General features: G+C 38.8%; 1 protein-coding gene across 1 annotated transcript; it reads left to right on the forward strand.

Moving 5' to 3' along the window:
* Nucleotides 1-6,185: 6,185 nt before the first annotated feature.
* LOC114276817 (uncharacterized) lies at nucleotides 6,186-7,250 on the forward strand. The gene has a single exon (XM_028218653.2). The coding sequence runs from the start codon at nucleotides 6,186-6,188 to the stop codon at nucleotides 7,248-7,250; it is 1,065 nt and encodes a 354-aa protein (XP_028074454.2).
* The last annotated feature ends 12,382 nt before the right edge of the window (nucleotides 7,251-19,632 follow it).

Genomic DNA, 19,632 nt, shown 5'->3' on the forward strand with positions numbered 1-19,632 from the left:
AGAGAAGATTTTGGATGTTGGATGTTGGATTTTAATTTTGATTTTGATTTTGATTTTGATTTTGATTTTTCCTCTCCTCTATCTCTTTTTTTGATTCTGAGTTATGGAAGAAGAAAAGAAAAAAACAAAACAAAACAAAGGAAGGATAGATCTATACAGAGGAAAACAGAGAAAGAAGAAAAGAAAAGGAAAAAAAAAAAGAAAAAAAGTTGTTTTGGCATCTCGAGCCATTTGAGTCTTGATGGATTCGAGCTACTTAGTGGGATTGTTTCAAAATATACAACCAAACAAATCAAAAAAAATTGTAATTTCTCTCCCCAATTTTTTTTTTTTTTGAAATTTTATCTCAAAACATAAACCAAACACATGCTAATTTTTTTAAAAGGGACTATTATTTTGAAACAGAAGCATTATTTTTTTTTATTATATATATAGGCGGCTCTATATGTTTTTATTTATACAAAGAAAAAAAAAGTAGAAGAAAGAAGAAAGGAGGAGAACAATTTTATGAACTTGTGGATGCGTGAAGGCCACTAAGGACCTTTTATTTCTAGAATGCTACGCGGATAAAATAAATAAATAAATAATGTACAATTAATATATATTTATGTGTGTTTAAAAAAAAAAGATTGAGTATATATATATATATATTAATGTGTGTTTAAGAGGAGAAAGATTGAGTACACTTTAATTTTTGATATAATGCACAAAATGGTAGTCTCAATATTTGAATCCATAATCTCAAAATTATTAGATTAAATTTTAATCATTGAACCAATGGTGACACTAGAATGTTACGTGGGTCTTTTTGAAAATTAAATTGACATGTGGCATGACTCATGACATGACAGCAAGGCTGTCGAAAGTGGAAGAACATGGATGGGGTGGGGAGAGAGAGCAAGGATCTTTTTTTTTTTTTTTTTTTTTTTTTTTTTTTTTTTAACTTGGCCTCCACTAGTCAAGATTCACTCTAAAAGAATCTAACAGTGTAGATTATTTCATTAAAAAAAATAAAAATTATTTTTTAATAAAGTGATTTGAGCCGTTAAATTCTCTGGGGTGAATCTTAATTGCTGGGGAGAAGATAGGAGAAGGAACATGCTAGGTAGACCAAAGAAAAATGTTTTAAAGCTCTGAAAAAAGAGCCCTAAAATAGCATTAATTTATTTTTTTCCTTGTTGTGTTTTGCCTATTTACTTTTTTTTTTATATTTTTTTTATTGGTACATTACCAGCTCAATAAAACTACTTTTAGAACAACTCTACTAGACCTCTCTATCATATTGGCAGACCAAACCCAGTGGGCTTATACCACCCATTAGGCCGAATATTATTTGACAGCAATAATTGTCTTATTTGTCAGGTCAAATTTCTCATGATATTATCATGTAATATATAAGCATTGTGTGTCATATTTACTTAAGAATCCGATTTTTATGCTTGTTTTTTATTTATTTATTTTTATTTTATTATTATTATTTTTTTTTATAATGTATTGTTATGTAAGGAAGACAATTTGAGTACAAGAAAAAAAAAAAAAAAAAAACTTTCATTGTTTTTAAACATTTTTTTTTTTGTAAAAAAAATTAAAACTTAAAATGTTCTTTACACAAATTTTAATATATATTAAACAATGTCTCACACACTAATTAACATACATGTTGATCAAATTATAACATTTGACAATATCGGGTTTGGTTTAGTGGAAGAGAAGACAACTAAAAAGTTTATAATTCAAGAGGTCGTGAGTTGAATCTTATGAAGATCAAACATTTCAAAATTTGAAATTATTAGAAGTTTGCCTAGTTATTAATTTCAAGATTTTGAGAAATATGTATAAATTAATCTGCACATCTAGTTATAAAAATAAAAATAAAAATGAAACTAAAAAATTATAACATTTGACTAGAGTCATAAAAATGTGGTATGTAATGTCAGGAAGTCCCCCCATTCCCCCACTCCACTCCAGAAAAGAAAGACCCCACACCCATTAAACAAATCCCCACTTCCATATACGGCAATCTTCACGTTATCTTCCTTCTCCCCTTCATGATTACACCTCAACATGCATCCCACAGTTGCTGTTGGGAATGAGATCCATCCCAGCCCAAACGTGAAATGAACTTGATAATATTTCAGCAACAACCAAAAGCCATAAAAAAAAAAAAAAAAAAAATATATATATAGAGAGAGAGAGAGAGAGAGAGAGAGAGAGAGATGGGCTGGTATTTTGTTTAATTATTTGTTTCTTCTCATCATTTAATCTTCACTGTTCAATCATTTTATCACTACTTTTTTTTGTCATTATGCCTATTAATTGCCACACATAAACTTGATCATCTAAACCCTTTAATTTGTACCCCTCTCATCTGTACCTCGGAAAGCGCTCTATTTGCTGTCAGAATCTGTTCTGTTTGTAGTCAAAAAATTATTCTATTTTGACCTCAGGTTCTGCTCTGTTATGCCACAAAAATGCCATTGCCTGGACAAAAATAGATGGCCGGCTTTGGAATTGTACAAAAAAGTAGCCGGCCAGCAACTGCTTTCACTACAAGAAAATCAGGTTTTAGCAGCGTTTTTTATTGCAGCGGCCTAAAAAATGCTGCTACAGATGGGCTATTGTAGCGGTTATTAACCACAACTAAAAATTAAATTTTTAGTAACATTTTTTTGCCTAAAACGCTGCAATATATTTTTTAATAATGACGGTTTGTACACAACCGTTACTAAAAAGCCAATCAAAATAGAGGCCCGCCAAATCGAACTCTGATTTCGCGCAAAATCAGATTTTTTTTCGTGAGGAGTGGATAACATATCAGAATTTCAGTCCAAAAAAATAAAATAAAATCGTTCAACTCATCTAAAACTGTGCCCTAGTCCAGCACCCCTGTTTGGCGAAGCATCAGAGCTCATCCTCCCCCGCGGCGACGTATCGGCGTTCATCCTTCCCCGCAGCATTCATCATCGTCCCACTGTGATTTCAAGGTCAGTTTGCTTTCTCTGTTTCTCTTTCTCTATCCCTTTCTTTCTTCTTGTCTCTCGGTTTATCTCTCTGCCATTCTCCCTTTCTTCTACTATCTCTGTCTATGTTTTTCCTATACTGTCTTTGGTCAAGTTTGGGTCAATGAAATTCATTATTAATCTACGACTTGCCACTCCATTCAGTGCTTCTAATATCTCCAAAACTTCTCTACTTTGAAGGATTTCATGAACATCTTGAATGATTTTGATTTGGAAAAATAATTTAGAAAATAGAAAAAAAAAATTGTTGGTATTCAATATATGTATGTACTGACCCCGACCTGGATTTCCATGTGCTGAGTCACACATCAGAAATCTACAAGGGGCAATGAACCCAAAGGACATCCCTTGACTAGCCCCTTTGGGAAGCAATGAGCCCAGAGGACATCCCTTGACTATCTGTTTTGGGGAATTCCTATGGTTGTTGTTATATATCTATTAAATAGATGCGTATGATATTAGAGAACTTTTAAATATAAAATGCTAACACTATATGTTGATAATCAGTTCATGTATAGTATGTTCAATGAAAATTTGAAGAAGATTGAGATTAACCAGTAGTATGTTCAACAAAAATTCAAAGATTGAGATTAACGGGCCATAGAGATCAACCCAATCACTATAACACATTGGGAGATTATCCCATTTAATTACCTCCATTAAGGAGAGTCAAGGGGAAAAATAAACTAAGAAAAAAGAAAAAGGAAATAAAATTAAGAATGATAAAATAGAGAATATTGAGGAGAATGCATCACCACTAAGTCAACTGCAACAGAGAGTTTGTAGAAGCACTTAACATGGAATAACTTATAGCAGCCAAAACCACTGTTTTTCTCAAACAAAAAAAGTTACAATTTTGCACAAAGAGTTTTCTTTCTGGAACAACAATGGTGGCATAAATGATACTCATCTACATATATCCCCTTATATTATTATTTGAGAAAGTGAACCCACTAAATGTTTCCATTAACATATAAATATTAAGTTCAGCTTTTGTCTTCTTGAGGTTAGGGATGTTTTGTGGGTGCTACGGCTTGTCATGTCCTGATGGATATATTGCATAACCACTTTTAGTTCTTCAAGCACTTGCAATAATTGGTCATAGAAATTATGGTCTGTTTGGAAATCAACTTTTTAGTGCCTATTTAGTTAAAATATGAGGTGAAAAAAATTAGTGTTTGGGAATGATTTTGACTTCTATACAAAAACATGCAAATAGTAGAGAGAATGGAAGGAATTTTTGACATTTTTTATGATTTTATGATTTTTTTTTGTGACTTTTTAGCTAAGCCAAACAATCCCTTAGAACCATATTTCTTTCTGTCACCAAGGCACTCTTATTTGTGAGCTGCCATAATAGGGGGAAATTTTACTCAAATCAGGGGGAAAAAAATTCTGGGATGCACATCATAGAAAATTTGCAGACACTATTCATTTTTGTTTTGAAGTTTATAGTCAAATATTTTATTTTTGTTTGAAAATTTATATTCAAACAATACAAATATTCAAATTTTTTCTAGTGTGCTTTCTGGTGTGCATAATGGGTATTATGCTTTCTGGTGTGTCCTGCAACTGGTCTGAATTCTTGGCTTCTCAACTCTGTGTGTTAAACTCTGTTATGCATGACTGTAAGGGTGGGAGGTAGTGTTAATAGTAAGGAGGTTGTGGCTTGTGGTTGGCTTTTGCTGTTCTGCACTGGTCTGCTGTCATTGATGCTTTGGGTACATTCAGATGTGCAATGGGGCTGCTCCTAGTGTACTGGTGGCACAACTAGGTTTCATTGTTTGAGAGTTATCCATTAGGCTGTTTGAGAGTTATCCATTTGGGAGACTTGGGCAGCTTTTTGATTTCTTCCGAATGATGTCATTTTATTTTACCACGGTCGGTAACTATTTTTGCACTATGGTATGTTATTTATGCCATCTTGAGCTGTGAATCTCTACTATGTTGTGAGGCTTGATTGAAATTAGTGTTGGAATCTGTTGCTGCAGGATTGGAATGTTAGTTTTTGAGGATAATGTTAATTGTTTATTGGTTTATTACTTCTTCGTTTCATGTATCTGCAAACAAAAAATATTAATTTTTTGGGAGGGGAAGCACTTAATTAGTGACTTTCTTGTGAATTAATTTTGTTGATATTGGTTGTGCTAAACATTTAATATTACAAGTTACGTTGTTTATGTTTAGTGTCTAGAACTTGATGATGTTGATGTCATCTATTCCTATACAGTTCTCTTTCACATCAGTGTCTGCTTATTATCATTTACTTTGGTGTTACTTGTCACACGCATAAATGGTGCTGTAGAAGAATGTGATTTAACTGACGAAAAAAGAGCGAGATTAGAAATGAACTATGTATGCAGTACTTGAAGTTCTTTGAGAGTTTGATATATATTGTTGGACCCATTCGCTAATAGCTTTAGCTTTGCAGCTGATTGTTTTCTTGACGCATTATTAACTATGAAACACAGATACTAAAAAAACTATACGTGTACATTGTATACATTACGTGAGTAGAATGTTGCATGTTATAATTACTCAAATAAAAGCTGAATCCCTAATCTGGACACCAATCGATGTGCCACAAGTTTAGTATAGATTACTTTTTCAATGTTATTGTTTTCCCTTTAATTCATAAAAAATTTATGTACTAAGGTAGAATTGTAGTATTTTCTTAGAAATAGTGTATTATATTAGAGATTTTTCTTATCTATTATGTAATACTTAAATTTAATCATGGAGTTTAAACCATATAATGTATTGTACAAGAGATTTTTCGTAACCTTCAACAACCAAACTTTCATTATGTATTTGCATGTGCACGTGAAAGACAGCAAAAAATCATAACCAAACCAAACTAAGCCTTATGTTCCATCAAATGGAGTCGACAGGGTAAAAAAAATCATAACTCATAAAAATTAAAATGCTACATAAATTGTGAAAATGAAATTGAAGAAAACAAATAAAAAAAAAATGAAACGTATCAAATATAACATAGTTCAATTTCAGGAAAAGATATACATGAAAAGTCATACACAAATAATTCAATTATGTGTACCTACACTAAATTGTGTAGTGCTTTTTTATATTAGTATAGATAACTCTTTATATAATATATTTAACTTTTCATTTTGTTTCATGGTACTTCAATTTAGTTAATTATCAATGGATAAGAGTTGGATGAAGAAGAGTAGATTGTCAAGAGATTATATGCAAGGGATTAAAGAATTTTTAGAGTTTGCTTCTCACAATGTATCTAATGATGGAACAATTTCATGTCCATGTTTGAGATGTGTGAATTCATACATGTTGACTTTAGAAGTTGTACATGATCACTTGGTATCCTATGGAATTAGTCCGGGTTATAATTGTTGGTATCTTCACGGGGAAATTATGTCTGCAACGACTTCTAGTAGAACTAGTCAAAGCCATGAAGAAATACGACCTGAGTATGGTGATATACGTGACATGATGCGGGACGTGTTTCCCATGCACACCCAAAATATAGATGAATATGCAGAAGAAAGTAATTTACCAGAACCATCTGATCAAGGTCCAAGCATGCAACGACCTCAAGAAGATCCTAATGAAGAGGCACAAAAATTTTACGACTTACTGAAAGATGCTAAGAAGCCTTTGTATGAAGGGTTCAAGAATTTTAGCAAGTTGTCAGCAATTGTGCATCTGTATCACTTGAAATGTCTTAATGGATGGAGCAACCACTCATTCACAATGTTGCTTCAAATTTTGAGAGATATGCTTCCTTCAGATGCAAATTTGCCGAAAGCCTCTTATGATGCCAAGAAGATTATTAAGGATTTAGGTCTCGGTTATGAAAAGATTCACGCTTGTCCTAATGATTGTATGTTATTTTGGAAAGAACATGCAAATGATGAAGTGTGTCATTGTGGTGCTTCAAGGTGGGCAACAAATGAGAATGATTTGCAGCATAATATGAGTACTTCATCTAAAAAGAGAATGAAAAAGGCTGCAAAGGTTTTACGGTGGTTTCCCTTGAAGCCTCGATTGCAGAGGTTTTTCATGTCTTCAAAAACAGCTGCTTATATGAAATGGCATGTTGAAGGTCGTACAAATGATGGCATAATGAGGCATCCTGCCGATTCTATGGCCTGGAAAACATTCGACTCTCAATATGTAGATTTTCCTTTGACTCCCGCAATGTCAGGTTGGGGTTGGCAGCAGATGGATTTAACCCTTATGGGAATATGAGTACTAGTTATAGTATATGGCCGGTCATATTGGTCCCATATAATTTGCCTCCATGGATGTGCATGAAAAGATCTTCTTTCATCCTATCATTGCTTATTCCTGGTCCGAGCTCCCCTTCGAATGACATAGATGTGTATATGCAGCCTTTAGTTGAAGAATTGAAGGAATTATGGGATGTTGGAGTACAAACTTATGATATATCTTCCAAAGAGAACTTTCAAATGCATGCAGCTCTAATGTGGACTATAAATGACTTTCCCGCATATGGTGATTTGTCTGGTTGGAATACCAAGGGTGCTCTTGCATGTCCTTCTTGTAATTATGAGACTCATTCTCGATGGTTAAAACATGGAGGGAAATATTGTTTTATGGGCCATAGGCGTTTCTTGGATAAAGATCATAGATTTCGTAAAGATAGAGCATCATTTGATGGCAAACAAGAAATAGAATCAGCTCCTGATATACTATCTGGCTTTGAGATCATGATGCAAACAGAAGACCTTGATTACAAATTTGGGAAGACAAAGGCAAATGAAAAAAACAAAAAAAGAAAGAAACAAGCGGATGGTGATGAGACACAACCATGGAAGAAAAGAAGTATATTTTTTACATTATCATATTGGGCAAATCAAAAATTGCGTCACAATCTTGATGTGATGCATATAGAGAAAAATGTGATTGATAATGTATATGGAACATTTATAGCGATCCCGGGTTTACCCTTGTTATACCGTGATCCGGACATGTGTCCGTGGATGTTGGTAGTTGGTTATTATTGTGTTTACATCCTTTTACTTCGTATTTGAGTTATAGGATGTGTTGGGCGGATTTGTTTCAGGTTGGTTGAGTTTAGAAACCAAAACTAGTTGCCCAGATTTTTGGCCTGTCCGCTCGAGCGGAGGTGTTGGCGCTCGAGCGGGGAATACACCCATCCAGTATTTGTTGTGCAGTGTTGTACGCTCGAGCGTAGGGTTGGGAGCTCGAGCGGAGGTCTGGTTCTGCAAAAGTGCTGAGCAAGTGCATTCTGCGCTCGAGCGGGAGGTCGGCCGCTCGAGCGTAAGTCTGTGAGTGGCCGCTCGAGCGGGGTGTTTTACGCTCGAGCGGAAGACTGGGTTTAAGTTTCGAAGTTGTGACTTTTTAAATCACTTTTTCACTTTCTCTTCTCTCTCTTACTTTTCCAAAATCACCATTGTTGAGCCTCTCACTCTAGACTCTACCTTCTCTCTAGGTTTTGATCTAGTAGGAGTGATTTACTCACCTTTGGCCTTTACAAAAAAGTTGTTGATCGTCGAGGGCTTCATTTTAATCTGAAAATCTCGGGTTTTGGAGCACGTTGAGTTTTGTCGTCTTCTCCTTTGGGACTCCGAATTTGAGGTAGGGATATCCTACTCCTCTCTATGGGTTTTGTCTTTAAATTTTGGTATTTTGAGATGTTGGGCTTGGTTTGGTAATTTTGTGAAAGATTGGGACTTTTGTGTAATTTTACAAAAGTTGGGGTTTTATTCATAACAAACCTAGATGCATGTTTGGCATAGAAGAATGGAATTAACGTTGAATTATTGATGAAAATGGGACCTAAGGGTTGAAATGGTAATTATGGAAAATGGCCTAATTACATTGTTTAATTAATTGAGATAATTAATTGTGAGAAATGAGGAATGAAATGTTGATTGAATATCCATTTGTGCATTTATTTTCTGTTTAGAAATAACTGCTTTGGGCTATCGGTGGAGGATAGTCGTGATTGTTGTAGACAATGCTTGATGATTAAGTAAACTGAAACTAATCAATGAAATGTGTCATGGAACTTGACGGTTGATAGAATACATTAATTATATGTATTGTGTGATTGTATATAGAACCTTTGTGTTTGTATACGTTATGTGTAGAGGAGGAGATAGGGGATGTACTCCGCGGTTTAGGGGAAGATAGGGGATGTACCTCTAAACCGGATAGGTATTGGGAGGAGATAGGGGATGAACTCCGTAGACAGAGCTCATATGCTTGTCTAGAGAAGTGAAGATAGAGCTCATATGCTTATCTTTGTGAAGTGTGGATACAGCTTGTATGCTTATCTGTGGATATTGTTGATATACATATCTGTTGTAGAATGTGGATACAGCTTGTATGCTTATCTGTGGATATTGTTGATATACATATCTGTTGAGAATGTGGATATAGCTTTTATGCTTATCTGAATGTGAGATATAGTTTTTATACATATCTGTTGAAATGATGATAGAGCTGACATGCTTATCTGTTGAAAAAGGGAAAATGAAAAGTAACTTGGACTCATAAGTCGGATGACATAAAAATGTGATTTATGTGGATGTATCAGTGTTGGCCATCTATCAATTGCTAATGTTTTAGTCATTGTTCATGGTTGGTTTAGTGTATTTCTACTGGGCTGTGGCTCACCCTATATGGGAATATCATTTTCAGGTACAGGAAGCATGCCACCTCCAAGGACATAGCTGGGAGGCTAGAGGCGGACATGTTTTGTTGTTTTACTTTTGATGTATTACATGTAACCTCAAGCCAAGGGCTTAATGTGTATCGAGTTAGTACTCTTTGTTGTAACCAAGTGTTAACTTGGAAAGCTGTAAGCCCGTAGGGCATTTTGTTATGAGGTTAACATGTAATACTTATGTAATGGAATTCTAATGAATGAAAGGAATGTGGTTAGTTTAAATGTAAATGCATGTCTTATCTGATGGGTTTATTGTTATTATTTTGAGGGCGTTACAACTTGGTATCAGAGCGTACCGGGTTCGAATACTTTGGGTACGTGGGAAGTGATTAGTATCACAATGGGTTTGTCTCGCTTGATAGAGACTTAGATGTAGTATCATATGTGATGTGCTTAAATGCTAACATGCTTATGTGACTATGTGGGTATGGGATTTAATTTCTAGGATGTTGAGTGGATCCTTGAGTTTCTGGGAGTCTTGTTGGAAAAGCACTTGATCAATGCTATTTCTAACCGGAACTCTAGTAACGTCTCGGGACTATCATTATCCGGAAATGAAATTCGTAAGTGCTTATGTGTTTTATGTGCTTACGTGGAGTGAATTATTGTTGTCCATGCATTAGGACGTGAGTGTCTAGTTTCGGCACATTTGTGAATGTGCTAACGTTCTGTGTTGCCTTTATTAGGATGTCAGGACGAGGAAGGGGTGCTAGGCGTGGTAGACCTGCGAGGCAGGAAGTACCGTTACCGGAGGAGGTTCCGGCAGTGCAGGAGGGAGTTGGTCAGGCTAATGTGGCCGAGCCAGTGGGTCAGCAGGCTATGGGTGCCTTGGCCAGAGAGTTAGCAGGAGCTTTGGGTATTCTTAGGGCTGAGAATCAGGCAGTTGAGGCAGGGCCTTCCTTCTTGAAGAGGGAGTTCTTTCGGTGTAATCCGGACGAGTTTATCGGGGATCCTAAAGAACCGCTTAAGGCAGATGAATGGCTCGAACAGACAACGAAGACGTTTGAGATGCTTGGCATCGAGGACGGAGCACTGAAAGTGACCTTGGCATCCTTCCAACTGAAGGGAGATGCGGGTCAATGGTGGAAGTACGAGAAGGCTCGTGTTGGTGGTACTTGGGAGGCATTTGTGAATGCTTTTCAGGAGAGGTTTTTGTCTGCAGTAGCTAGGGAGAAGCTGAGGGATCAGTTTAGCCGGCTTAATCAGCAGGGCTTGTCAGTGGCCGAGTTTGAGGCTACTTTTACCAGTTTGTCCAGGTTTGCACCTGAACTGGTGGCGTCTGAGGAACGCCGTTGCTATGAGTTTGAGCGGAAGTTGAGGCGGGGCCTCAAGTTGAGAGTTGGTGGATCCTACATCCGAGAGTATAGACACCTAGTGGACGCTGCAGCTCATATGGAGCTTATGATGCAAGAGGAGGATGAGGGGCAGAGAGGCTCCAAGAGGAGCCAGGATAGTCAGAGTGATGGCAGGAGGCAGAGGGGTTCTAACCCTCAGCAGTCGCAGGGTGGTGTGGCTAGATCGACCTTCCCAGTGCCGAGTGTAGGCTCAGGGAGAGGTGGTCAGGGGGATTTCACTTGTTACAAGTGTGGCCAGTTGGGTCACAAAGTTTCTGTTTGCCCGCAGAAGGGTGGAGGTCAGAAAGCTGCTTCTTCTTCAGCTAGACCGCAGAGTCAAAGTTTGGGCAGGGGGCAGCTCTTGACTTGTTATCAGTGTGGACAACCTGGGCACATGAAGAGGTTTTGCCCACAGTTGAGTGCCACTTCGGGAGCGTCTGGTTCTAGGCAGACGCAGGGTTTTCAGTCAGCTCAGTCTGTGCAGGCCTCGAGGGCCAATCCGGGAGCTTCGTCATCCCAGTCTGTGCAGCAGTCTTTTGCTCCGAGAGGTGAGCAGGTAGACCAGGGGCCTACGGGGCGCGTGTATGCCGTTACCGCGCAGGATTTAGTACCGGCTCCATCAGTAGTGAGAGGTACTTTTCTGTTTTGCAACTCAGTTGCTAATGTGTTGATAGACACGGGTGCATCTCATTCTTTTGTATCTGCTGCATTTGCATCTGTTTTGGAATTGGAGTTAGCACAGTTAGCATCTCCTATTTGTGTGGTATCACCTTTGGGTGGTGAGTTGATTCTGAAACAGGGTGTTAGAGGATGTGATATAGAGGTCGCCGACTATAGGCTTCCTTTTCCGTTTGTTGTCATGCCCATGAAGGGTTTTGATGTTATTTTGGGTATGGACTGGCTATCGTCATACCGGGCTGTTATTGATTGCTACCGCCAGAGGGTTACATTGTGTACCTTGAGCGGGGAGTGGTTCCATTTCTTGGGAGACCGGGTTGGTAGTGTTTTGCCACCGGGGTATGATTCGCGAGGGCGAAGTGAGCTTAGTGGTTTACTTGCTAGCTTTGAGAGTAGCGAGTGTGTTGAGACTCGGATTGTGTTGCCGAGGGTGGTTTGTGAGTATTCGGATGTCTTTCCCGAAGATCTTGTTAGTTTGCCACCTCACCGAGAGATAGAGTTCTCTATTGATTTAGTGCCTGGTACGGCGCCGATTTCTATGGCACCTTACCGTTTTGCTCCAGCAGAGTTGGTTGAGTTGAAAGTTCAGCTCCAGGAATTGCTAGATAAGGGCTTTGTTCGCCCTAGCGTTTCACCGTGGGGAGCACCGGCCCTCTTTGTTAAAAAGAAAGATGGTGCCTTGAGATTGTGTATTGACTACCGGAAGTTGAATCGGGCTACGGTTAAGAATAAGTACCCTATGCCCCGTATAGATGATTTGTTTGACCAGTTGAAGGGTTCCCGTTGTTTCTCTAAGATAGACTTGAGATCGGGTTACCATCAGTTGAGGGTCAGGGAGGAAGATATTCCTAAGACGGCATTCCGTACGCGGTATGGCCATTACGAGTTTTTGGTGATGCCATTCGGACTTACCAATGCACCGGCAGTCTTTATGGACTTGATGAACCGGATTTTCCGGGAGTTCTTAGACCGATTTGTGGTTGTCTTTGTGGACGACATTCTTATCTATTCGCCTACTGAGGAGGAGCACGAGGCACACTTGAGAGTGGTGCTTGAGTTACTTAGAGCCCATAGGCTGTATGCCAAGTTTGGGAAGTGTGAGTTCTGGCTGGGGGAAGTCAAATTCTTAGGCCACGTAGTATCCGGGGAAGGGGTGTCTGTTGATACATCCAAGGTTGAGGCAGTGCAGGATTGGGCACAGCCTAAGAGTGTGTTTGAGATCCGCAGTTTTCTGGGATTAGCTGGGTATTACCGTCAGTTTGTGAAAGATTTCTCCAGGTTAGCGTCACCATTGACTAGACTGACTCGGAAGGGAGTCAAGTTTGTGTGGAGTGAGACTTGTGAAAAGTCGTTCCAAGAGTTGAAGGTTAGATTGACCACCGCTCCGGTGTTGATTATTCCGGAGAGAGGGTTGGGTTATGCGGTTTATTGTGATGCCTCACGAGAGGGTTTGGGCTGTGTGTTGATGCAAGAGGGGAAAGTGGTAGCTTATAGCTCACGTCAGTTGAAAATACACGAGAAGAATTACCCCACACACGACCTAGAGTTAGCAGCTGTGATCTTTGCCTTGAAAATCTGGAGGCACTACCTTTATGGTGAGAGGTTCGAGGTATTCTCGGATCATAAGAGTTTGAAGTATCTGTTTACACAGAAAGACTTGAATTTGAGGCAGAGGAGATGGATGGAGTTCATCGAGGATTATGATTTTGAGTTGCATTATCATCCGGGAAAGGCCAATGTTGTGGCCGATGCCCTTAGTAGGAAAACCATTAGTGATGTAGCTTGTATAGCCATCCGGGAATGGGAGATGTTGGGAGCACTTGGCGAGTTTGATTTGCTACTGGGCGAATCTGTTGAGGCTGCGGCCTTGTTTTCTGTTATTGCGCAGCCTACACTTGTGACTAGAGTGTTAGAGGCACAGAGAGGTGACCTTGAGGTAGAATTTCTCCGAGAGAAGATCTCCAGTGGGAAAGTTGAGAAGGGTTTGACGGTGTATCCCAACCTGAGTGTGAGATACCGAAACCGTTTGTTTGTACCGGAGTCTTGCCGAGAGGAAGTACTCCGAGAGTTTCACCATTCGCGCCTTGCGGTGCATCCGGGAGGTACTAAGATGTATCAGAATTTGGGTCGCCAGTTTTGGTGGCGGGGTATGAAGAGAGATGTGGCTGTTTTCGTATCGAAGTGCCTTACTTGCCAGCAAGTGAAGGCCGAGCATCAGAGGCCAGCGGGTTTGTTGCAACCCTTGCCTATTGCCGAGTGGAAGTGGGAGCATGTCACTATGGACTTCGTTGTAGGTCTTCCGAGGACTCAACGGGGTAGTGATGCTATTTGGGTGGTTGTAGACCGGTTGACTAAGTCGGCGCACTTTATTCCTATGCGCGTGAGAGATTCGGTAGATCATCTTGCCGACCTGTATATTCGGGACGTAGTGAGATTGCACGGGGTCCCAGTGACGATCGTCTCAGATAGAGATCCTCGTTTTACTGCTAGGTTGTGGCAGAGTTTGCAGAGTGCCTTGGGCACTAAGTTGACCTTTAGTACGGCTTATCATCCTCAGACTGACGGGCAGTCCGAGCGTACTATTCAGATCCTCGAGGATATGCTTCGGGGTTGTGTCCTTGATTTCAGTGGGACGTGGGAGAGGCACTTGCCATTGGTAGAGTTTGCCTACAACAACAGTTTTCAGTCTAGCATCGGTATGGCACCGTTTGAGGCCTTGTATGGTCGACCGTGTAGGTCTCCAGTTTGTTGGGCCGAGGTGGGTGATGCACCTTTGTTGGGTCCGGAGTTGGTTAGGGAGACGACGGAGAAAGTTGAGCTTATCCGTAGGAGGCTTGTTACAGCCCAGAGTCGGCAAAAATCTTATGCTGACCGTAGGAGGAGACCTTTGGCGTTTGAGGTAGGTGATCATGTCTTTCTGAAGATATCACCTAGACGAGATCTGATGAGGTTTGGGAAGAGTGGGAAGTTATCCCCTCGGTTTATTGGTCCTTTTGAGATCCTTGAGAGGATTGGCGAGGTTGCTTATCGGTTAGCCTTACCGCCGCAGTTGTCCGGGGTGCATGACGTATTTCATGTGAGTATGCTTCGGAAGTACGAGCCAGATCCATCACATGTGTTGGATTGGACCGATTTAGAGGTAGATGAAGATGCCTCGTATGAGGAGAGACCGGTTCGGGTCTTGGACAGGCGGGATCAGGTCCTGCGTGGCAAGACCATTCCTTTGGTGAAAGTCTTGTGGAAACATCACGGAGTGGAGGAAGCCACTTGGGAACGTGAGTTGGAAGTCCGAGAGAAATATCCGGACTTGTTTGTTGATATGTAATTTTGTGTTTAAATTTTGCATTTTGTTGAACTTAAGAGCTTTTATATATGTCTTAAGTTGTGAAACATTGAAAATGTTTGGTTTATTGGAAGTATGTTTTGGAAACTTGCCTCATATGGAAGTTGATTGTAACATGGTATATGTTGAATGTATTGTTGAAATTGGGAAGGTAATGCATAATGTGGATGCATGTTGAAAGTACATATGTTGTTTACATATTGTGAAATGTCTCTTGTTGAAGGGATGAGGTGACCGGTAATGGGTCGGATTGTTGAATGTTAACGTGTAACATTGTGTAAAACGGAGGAAAAAAACTTGTTTTTGAGAAACTTGTGCTTAATTTCGGGGACGAAATTCTTTAAGGGGGGGAGGTTATAGCGATCCCGGGTTTACCTTTGTTATACCGTGATCCGGACATGTGTCCGTGGATGTTGGTAGTTGGTTATTATTGTGTTTACATCCTTTTACTTCGTATTTGAGTTATAGGATGTGTTGGGCGGATTTGTTTCAGGTTGGTTGAGTTTAGAAACCAAAACTAGTTGCCCAGATTTTTGGCCTGTCCGCTCGAGCGGAGGTGTTGGCGCTCGAGCGGGGAATACACCCATCCAGTATTTGTTGTGCAGTGTTGTACGCTCGAGCGTAGGGTTGGGAGCTCGAGCGGAGGTCTGGTTTTGCAAAAGTGCTGAGCAAGTGCATTCTGCGCTCGAGCGGGAGGTCGGCCGCTCGAGCGTAAGTCTGTGAGTGGCCGCTCGAGCGGGGTGTTTTACGCTCGAGCGGAAGACTGGGTTTAAGTTTCGAAGTTGTGACTTTTTAAATCACTTTTTCACTTTCTCTTCTCTCTCTTACTTTTCCAAAATCACCATTGTTGAGCCTCTCACTCTAGACTCTACCTTCTCTCTAGGTTTTGATCTAGTAGGAGTGATTTACTCACCTTTGGCCTTTACAAAAAAGTTGTTGATCGTCGAGGGCTTCATTTTAATCTGAAAATCTCGGGTTTTGGAGCACGTTGAGTTTTGTCGTCTTCTCCTTTGGGACTCCGAATTTGAGGTAGGGATATCCTACTCCTCTCTATGGGTTTTGTCTTTAAATTTTGGTATTTTGAGATGTTGGGCTTGGTTTGGTAATTTTGTGAAAGATTGGGACTTTTGTGTAATTTTACAAAAGTTGGGGTTTTATTCATAACAAACCTAGATGCATGTTTGGCATAGAAGAATGGAATTAACGTTGAATTATTGATGAAAATGGGACCTAAGGGTTGAAATGGTAATTATGGAAAATGGCCTAATTACATTGTTTAATTAATTGAGATAATTAATTGTGAGAAATGAGGAATGAAATGTTGATTGAATATCCATTTGTGCATTTATTTTCTGTTTAGAAATAACTGCTTTGGGCTATCGGTGGAGGATAGTCGTGATTGTTGTAGACAATGCTTGATGATTAAGTAAACTGAAACTAATCAATTAAATGTGTCATGGAACTTGACGGTTGATAGAATACATTAATTATATGTATTGTGTGATTGTATATAGAACCTTTGTGTTTGTATACGTTATGTGTAGAGGAGGAGATAGGGGATGTACTCCGCGGTTTAGGGGAAGATAGGGGATGTACCTCTAAACCGGATAGGTATTGGGAGGAGATAGGGGATGAACTCCGTAGACAGAGCTCATATGCTTGTCTAGAGAAGTGAAGATAGAGCTCATATGCTTATCTTCGTGAAGTGTGGATACAGCTTGTATGCTTATCTGTGGATATTGTTGATATACATATCTGTTGTAGAATGTGGATACAGCTTGTATGCTTATCTGTGGATATTGTTGATATGCATATCTGTTGAGAATGTGGATATAGCTTTTATGCTTATCTGAATGTGAGATATAGTTTTTATACATATCTGTTGAAATGATGATAGAGCTGACATGCTTATCTGTTGAAAAAGGGAAAATGAAAAGTAACTTGGACTCATAAGTCGGATGACATAAAAATGTGATTTATGTGGATGTATCAGTGTTGGCCATCTATCAATTGCTAATGTTTTAGTCATTGTTCATGGTTGGTTTAGTGTATTTCTACTGGGCTGTGGCTCACCCTATATGGGAATATCATTTTCAGGTACAGGAAGCATGCCACCTCCAAGGACATAGCTGGGAGGCTAGAGGCGGACATGTTTTGTTGTTTTACTTTTGATGTATTACATGTAACTTCAAGCCAAGGGCTTAATGTGTATCGAGTTAGTACTCTTTGTTGTAACCAAGTGTTAACTTGGAAAGCTGTAAGCCCGTAGGGCATTTTGTTATGAGGTTAACATGTAATACTTATGTAATGGAATTCTAATGAATGAAAGGAATGTGGTTAGTTTAAATGTAAATGCATGTCTTATCTGATGGGTTTATTGTTATTATTTTGAGGGCGTTACAACATTGTTGAATTTAGATGGGAAGACAAAGGATAACTTGAAGGCACGTCTTGACTTACAAGAGATGGGTATAAGACGTGAACTTCACCCACAAAAGATCAGTTCCAATAAGACATATTTGCCTCAAGCTTGCTTTTCAATGATTTTAAAAGAGAAAGATGACTTCTTGAAAGTTTTGAAAGGGGTAAAAGTCCCAGATGGTTATGCTTCAAATATTTCACGTTGTATTCAACTTGGACAGCGTAAGATTATAGGTTTGAAGAGTCATGATGGTCATATTTTGATGCAGCAACTTCTTCCTATCGCATTGCGAGGAACATTACCAAAAAAAGTCGCTTCACCTCTAATTGAGTTATCTTGTTTCTTTAGGGAAATATGTTCCAAAGTCTTGCAAGTGGAAGAGCTTGACCGACTTGCATCTCGAATTGTACTGACTTTATGCAATTTGGAGAGAATCTTCCCTCCCTCCCTTTTTACTGTTATGGTGCATTTAGTCGTCCATTTGGCCACTGAGGCTAAAATTGCTGGCCCAGTTCACTATTGATGGATGTATCCCATTGAGAGGTTAGGTGTGACAACTTGTATCCATTTGTGTTTTTAATCCACATCACAATGACATCCAATTTAGTCGATCTATAATCATGCTGTTTTTCATGTAGGTATCTCCAACAACTAAAATCTTATGTTCATAATAAAGCCCATCCAGAGGGCTCTATTGCAGAAGGATACATAGCTGAAGAGTGTTTAATATTTTGTTCGCGATATTTGGAATCTATTGAAACTGTATTCAATCGACCCTTAAGAAATGTGGAAGATTCTACAGGGGCAATAATGAATATCGAACTTGATCAAAAGTCATGGATACAAGCACATCATTATGTGCTATTTAACAATGATGAAATTCAACCATATCGGATGTAAGCAATATTTATGAGTTATGGTATATAAATAAGTTTGAGTTTCCCATTTTAATACTTGCAATAGTGACACAAGGTAGGAATAAACATACAGAGAACACAAGGAGCATATAAAGAGACAAAGTCGTCCGCGTCGTCTAACTGATGAAGTTCTTAATAAGATGCATATGGAAAAGTTTTGTGAGTGGTTTCGATCATATGTAAGTATGTAGCTTTTAAATAATACTATTATCATATATAATTTTTAGCATAGAGATTAATGTAATCATTTTAATGGATTCTATAATATATCAGGTTGTAGCTATGGATGACACAAGAAAGCAACAACTTACTGATGAAATCAAGTGGCTTGCCCAAGGCCCAAACACTCTAGCTAGACGATTCAAACGATATGTTGTTAATGGTTTTAAGTTCCGAATTAAAAATTACGAGGAGATGAAGAAAACTCAGAATAGTGGGGTTTGTGTGGCCACTGAAGGAGGCACCATGTATTATGGTGTTTTATTTGATATCATTGAGCTGAATTATTTTGACAAGTTGAAATATGTACTATTCAAATGCAATTGGGCTAATGTGAACACAAGTAGAGGCTACAAGATAGATGAATATGGTTTTAACCTTGTAAATTTTTCACATTTGATACATACTGGAGAACGGTTAAATGATGAACCATTTGTCTTGTCATCTCAAGCAACACAAGTTTATTATGTGGGAGATGTAAGGCATGAAAATTGGTTGGTTGTTGTTAAAAAAAAAGCGAGGGATGTGTTTGATGTTGGTACTACTGAATTGGGTGATGGTGATGTTGACAATTACTATGATAACGAGCCGTATAATATGATAGTTGAAGACACTCATGTGGATGCAAATGAAAACCTCAATTGGGCTAGAAATGATACTGATGGAACGACAATCAATATACCACTTCCACTTGATAACCAACTGATCGATGAAGATGATTTAGATGAGGATGTCTAGCTATTGAGTTCAACTAGTTTGATTTTAATTTATTTATTCTCATGTTAATCTTTGAAACATGATTTGGTTTTGAATATAAATTTCAAATTTCTTAGTTTGATATATGTATGGCGACCCATGTTTTTTATTTTAATGTTGTTAAATATAGCTATGATAGGCTTGGACTGTCAAATCAGCATCTTGACAATATGTTTTTTTGCTCTCTCTGGTTTTAACTTTTAGTTGGCGAATCTAGGTATATCATATCTTGAGAAGAAAGAA

The sequence above is a fragment of the Camellia sinensis genome, chromosome 6 (assembly GCF_055761805.1).
Source record: "Camellia sinensis isolate YWXY chromosome 6, ASM5576180v1, whole genome shotgun sequence".
Lineage (NCBI taxonomy): Eukaryota > Viridiplantae > Streptophyta > Magnoliopsida > Ericales > Theaceae > Camellia > Camellia sinensis.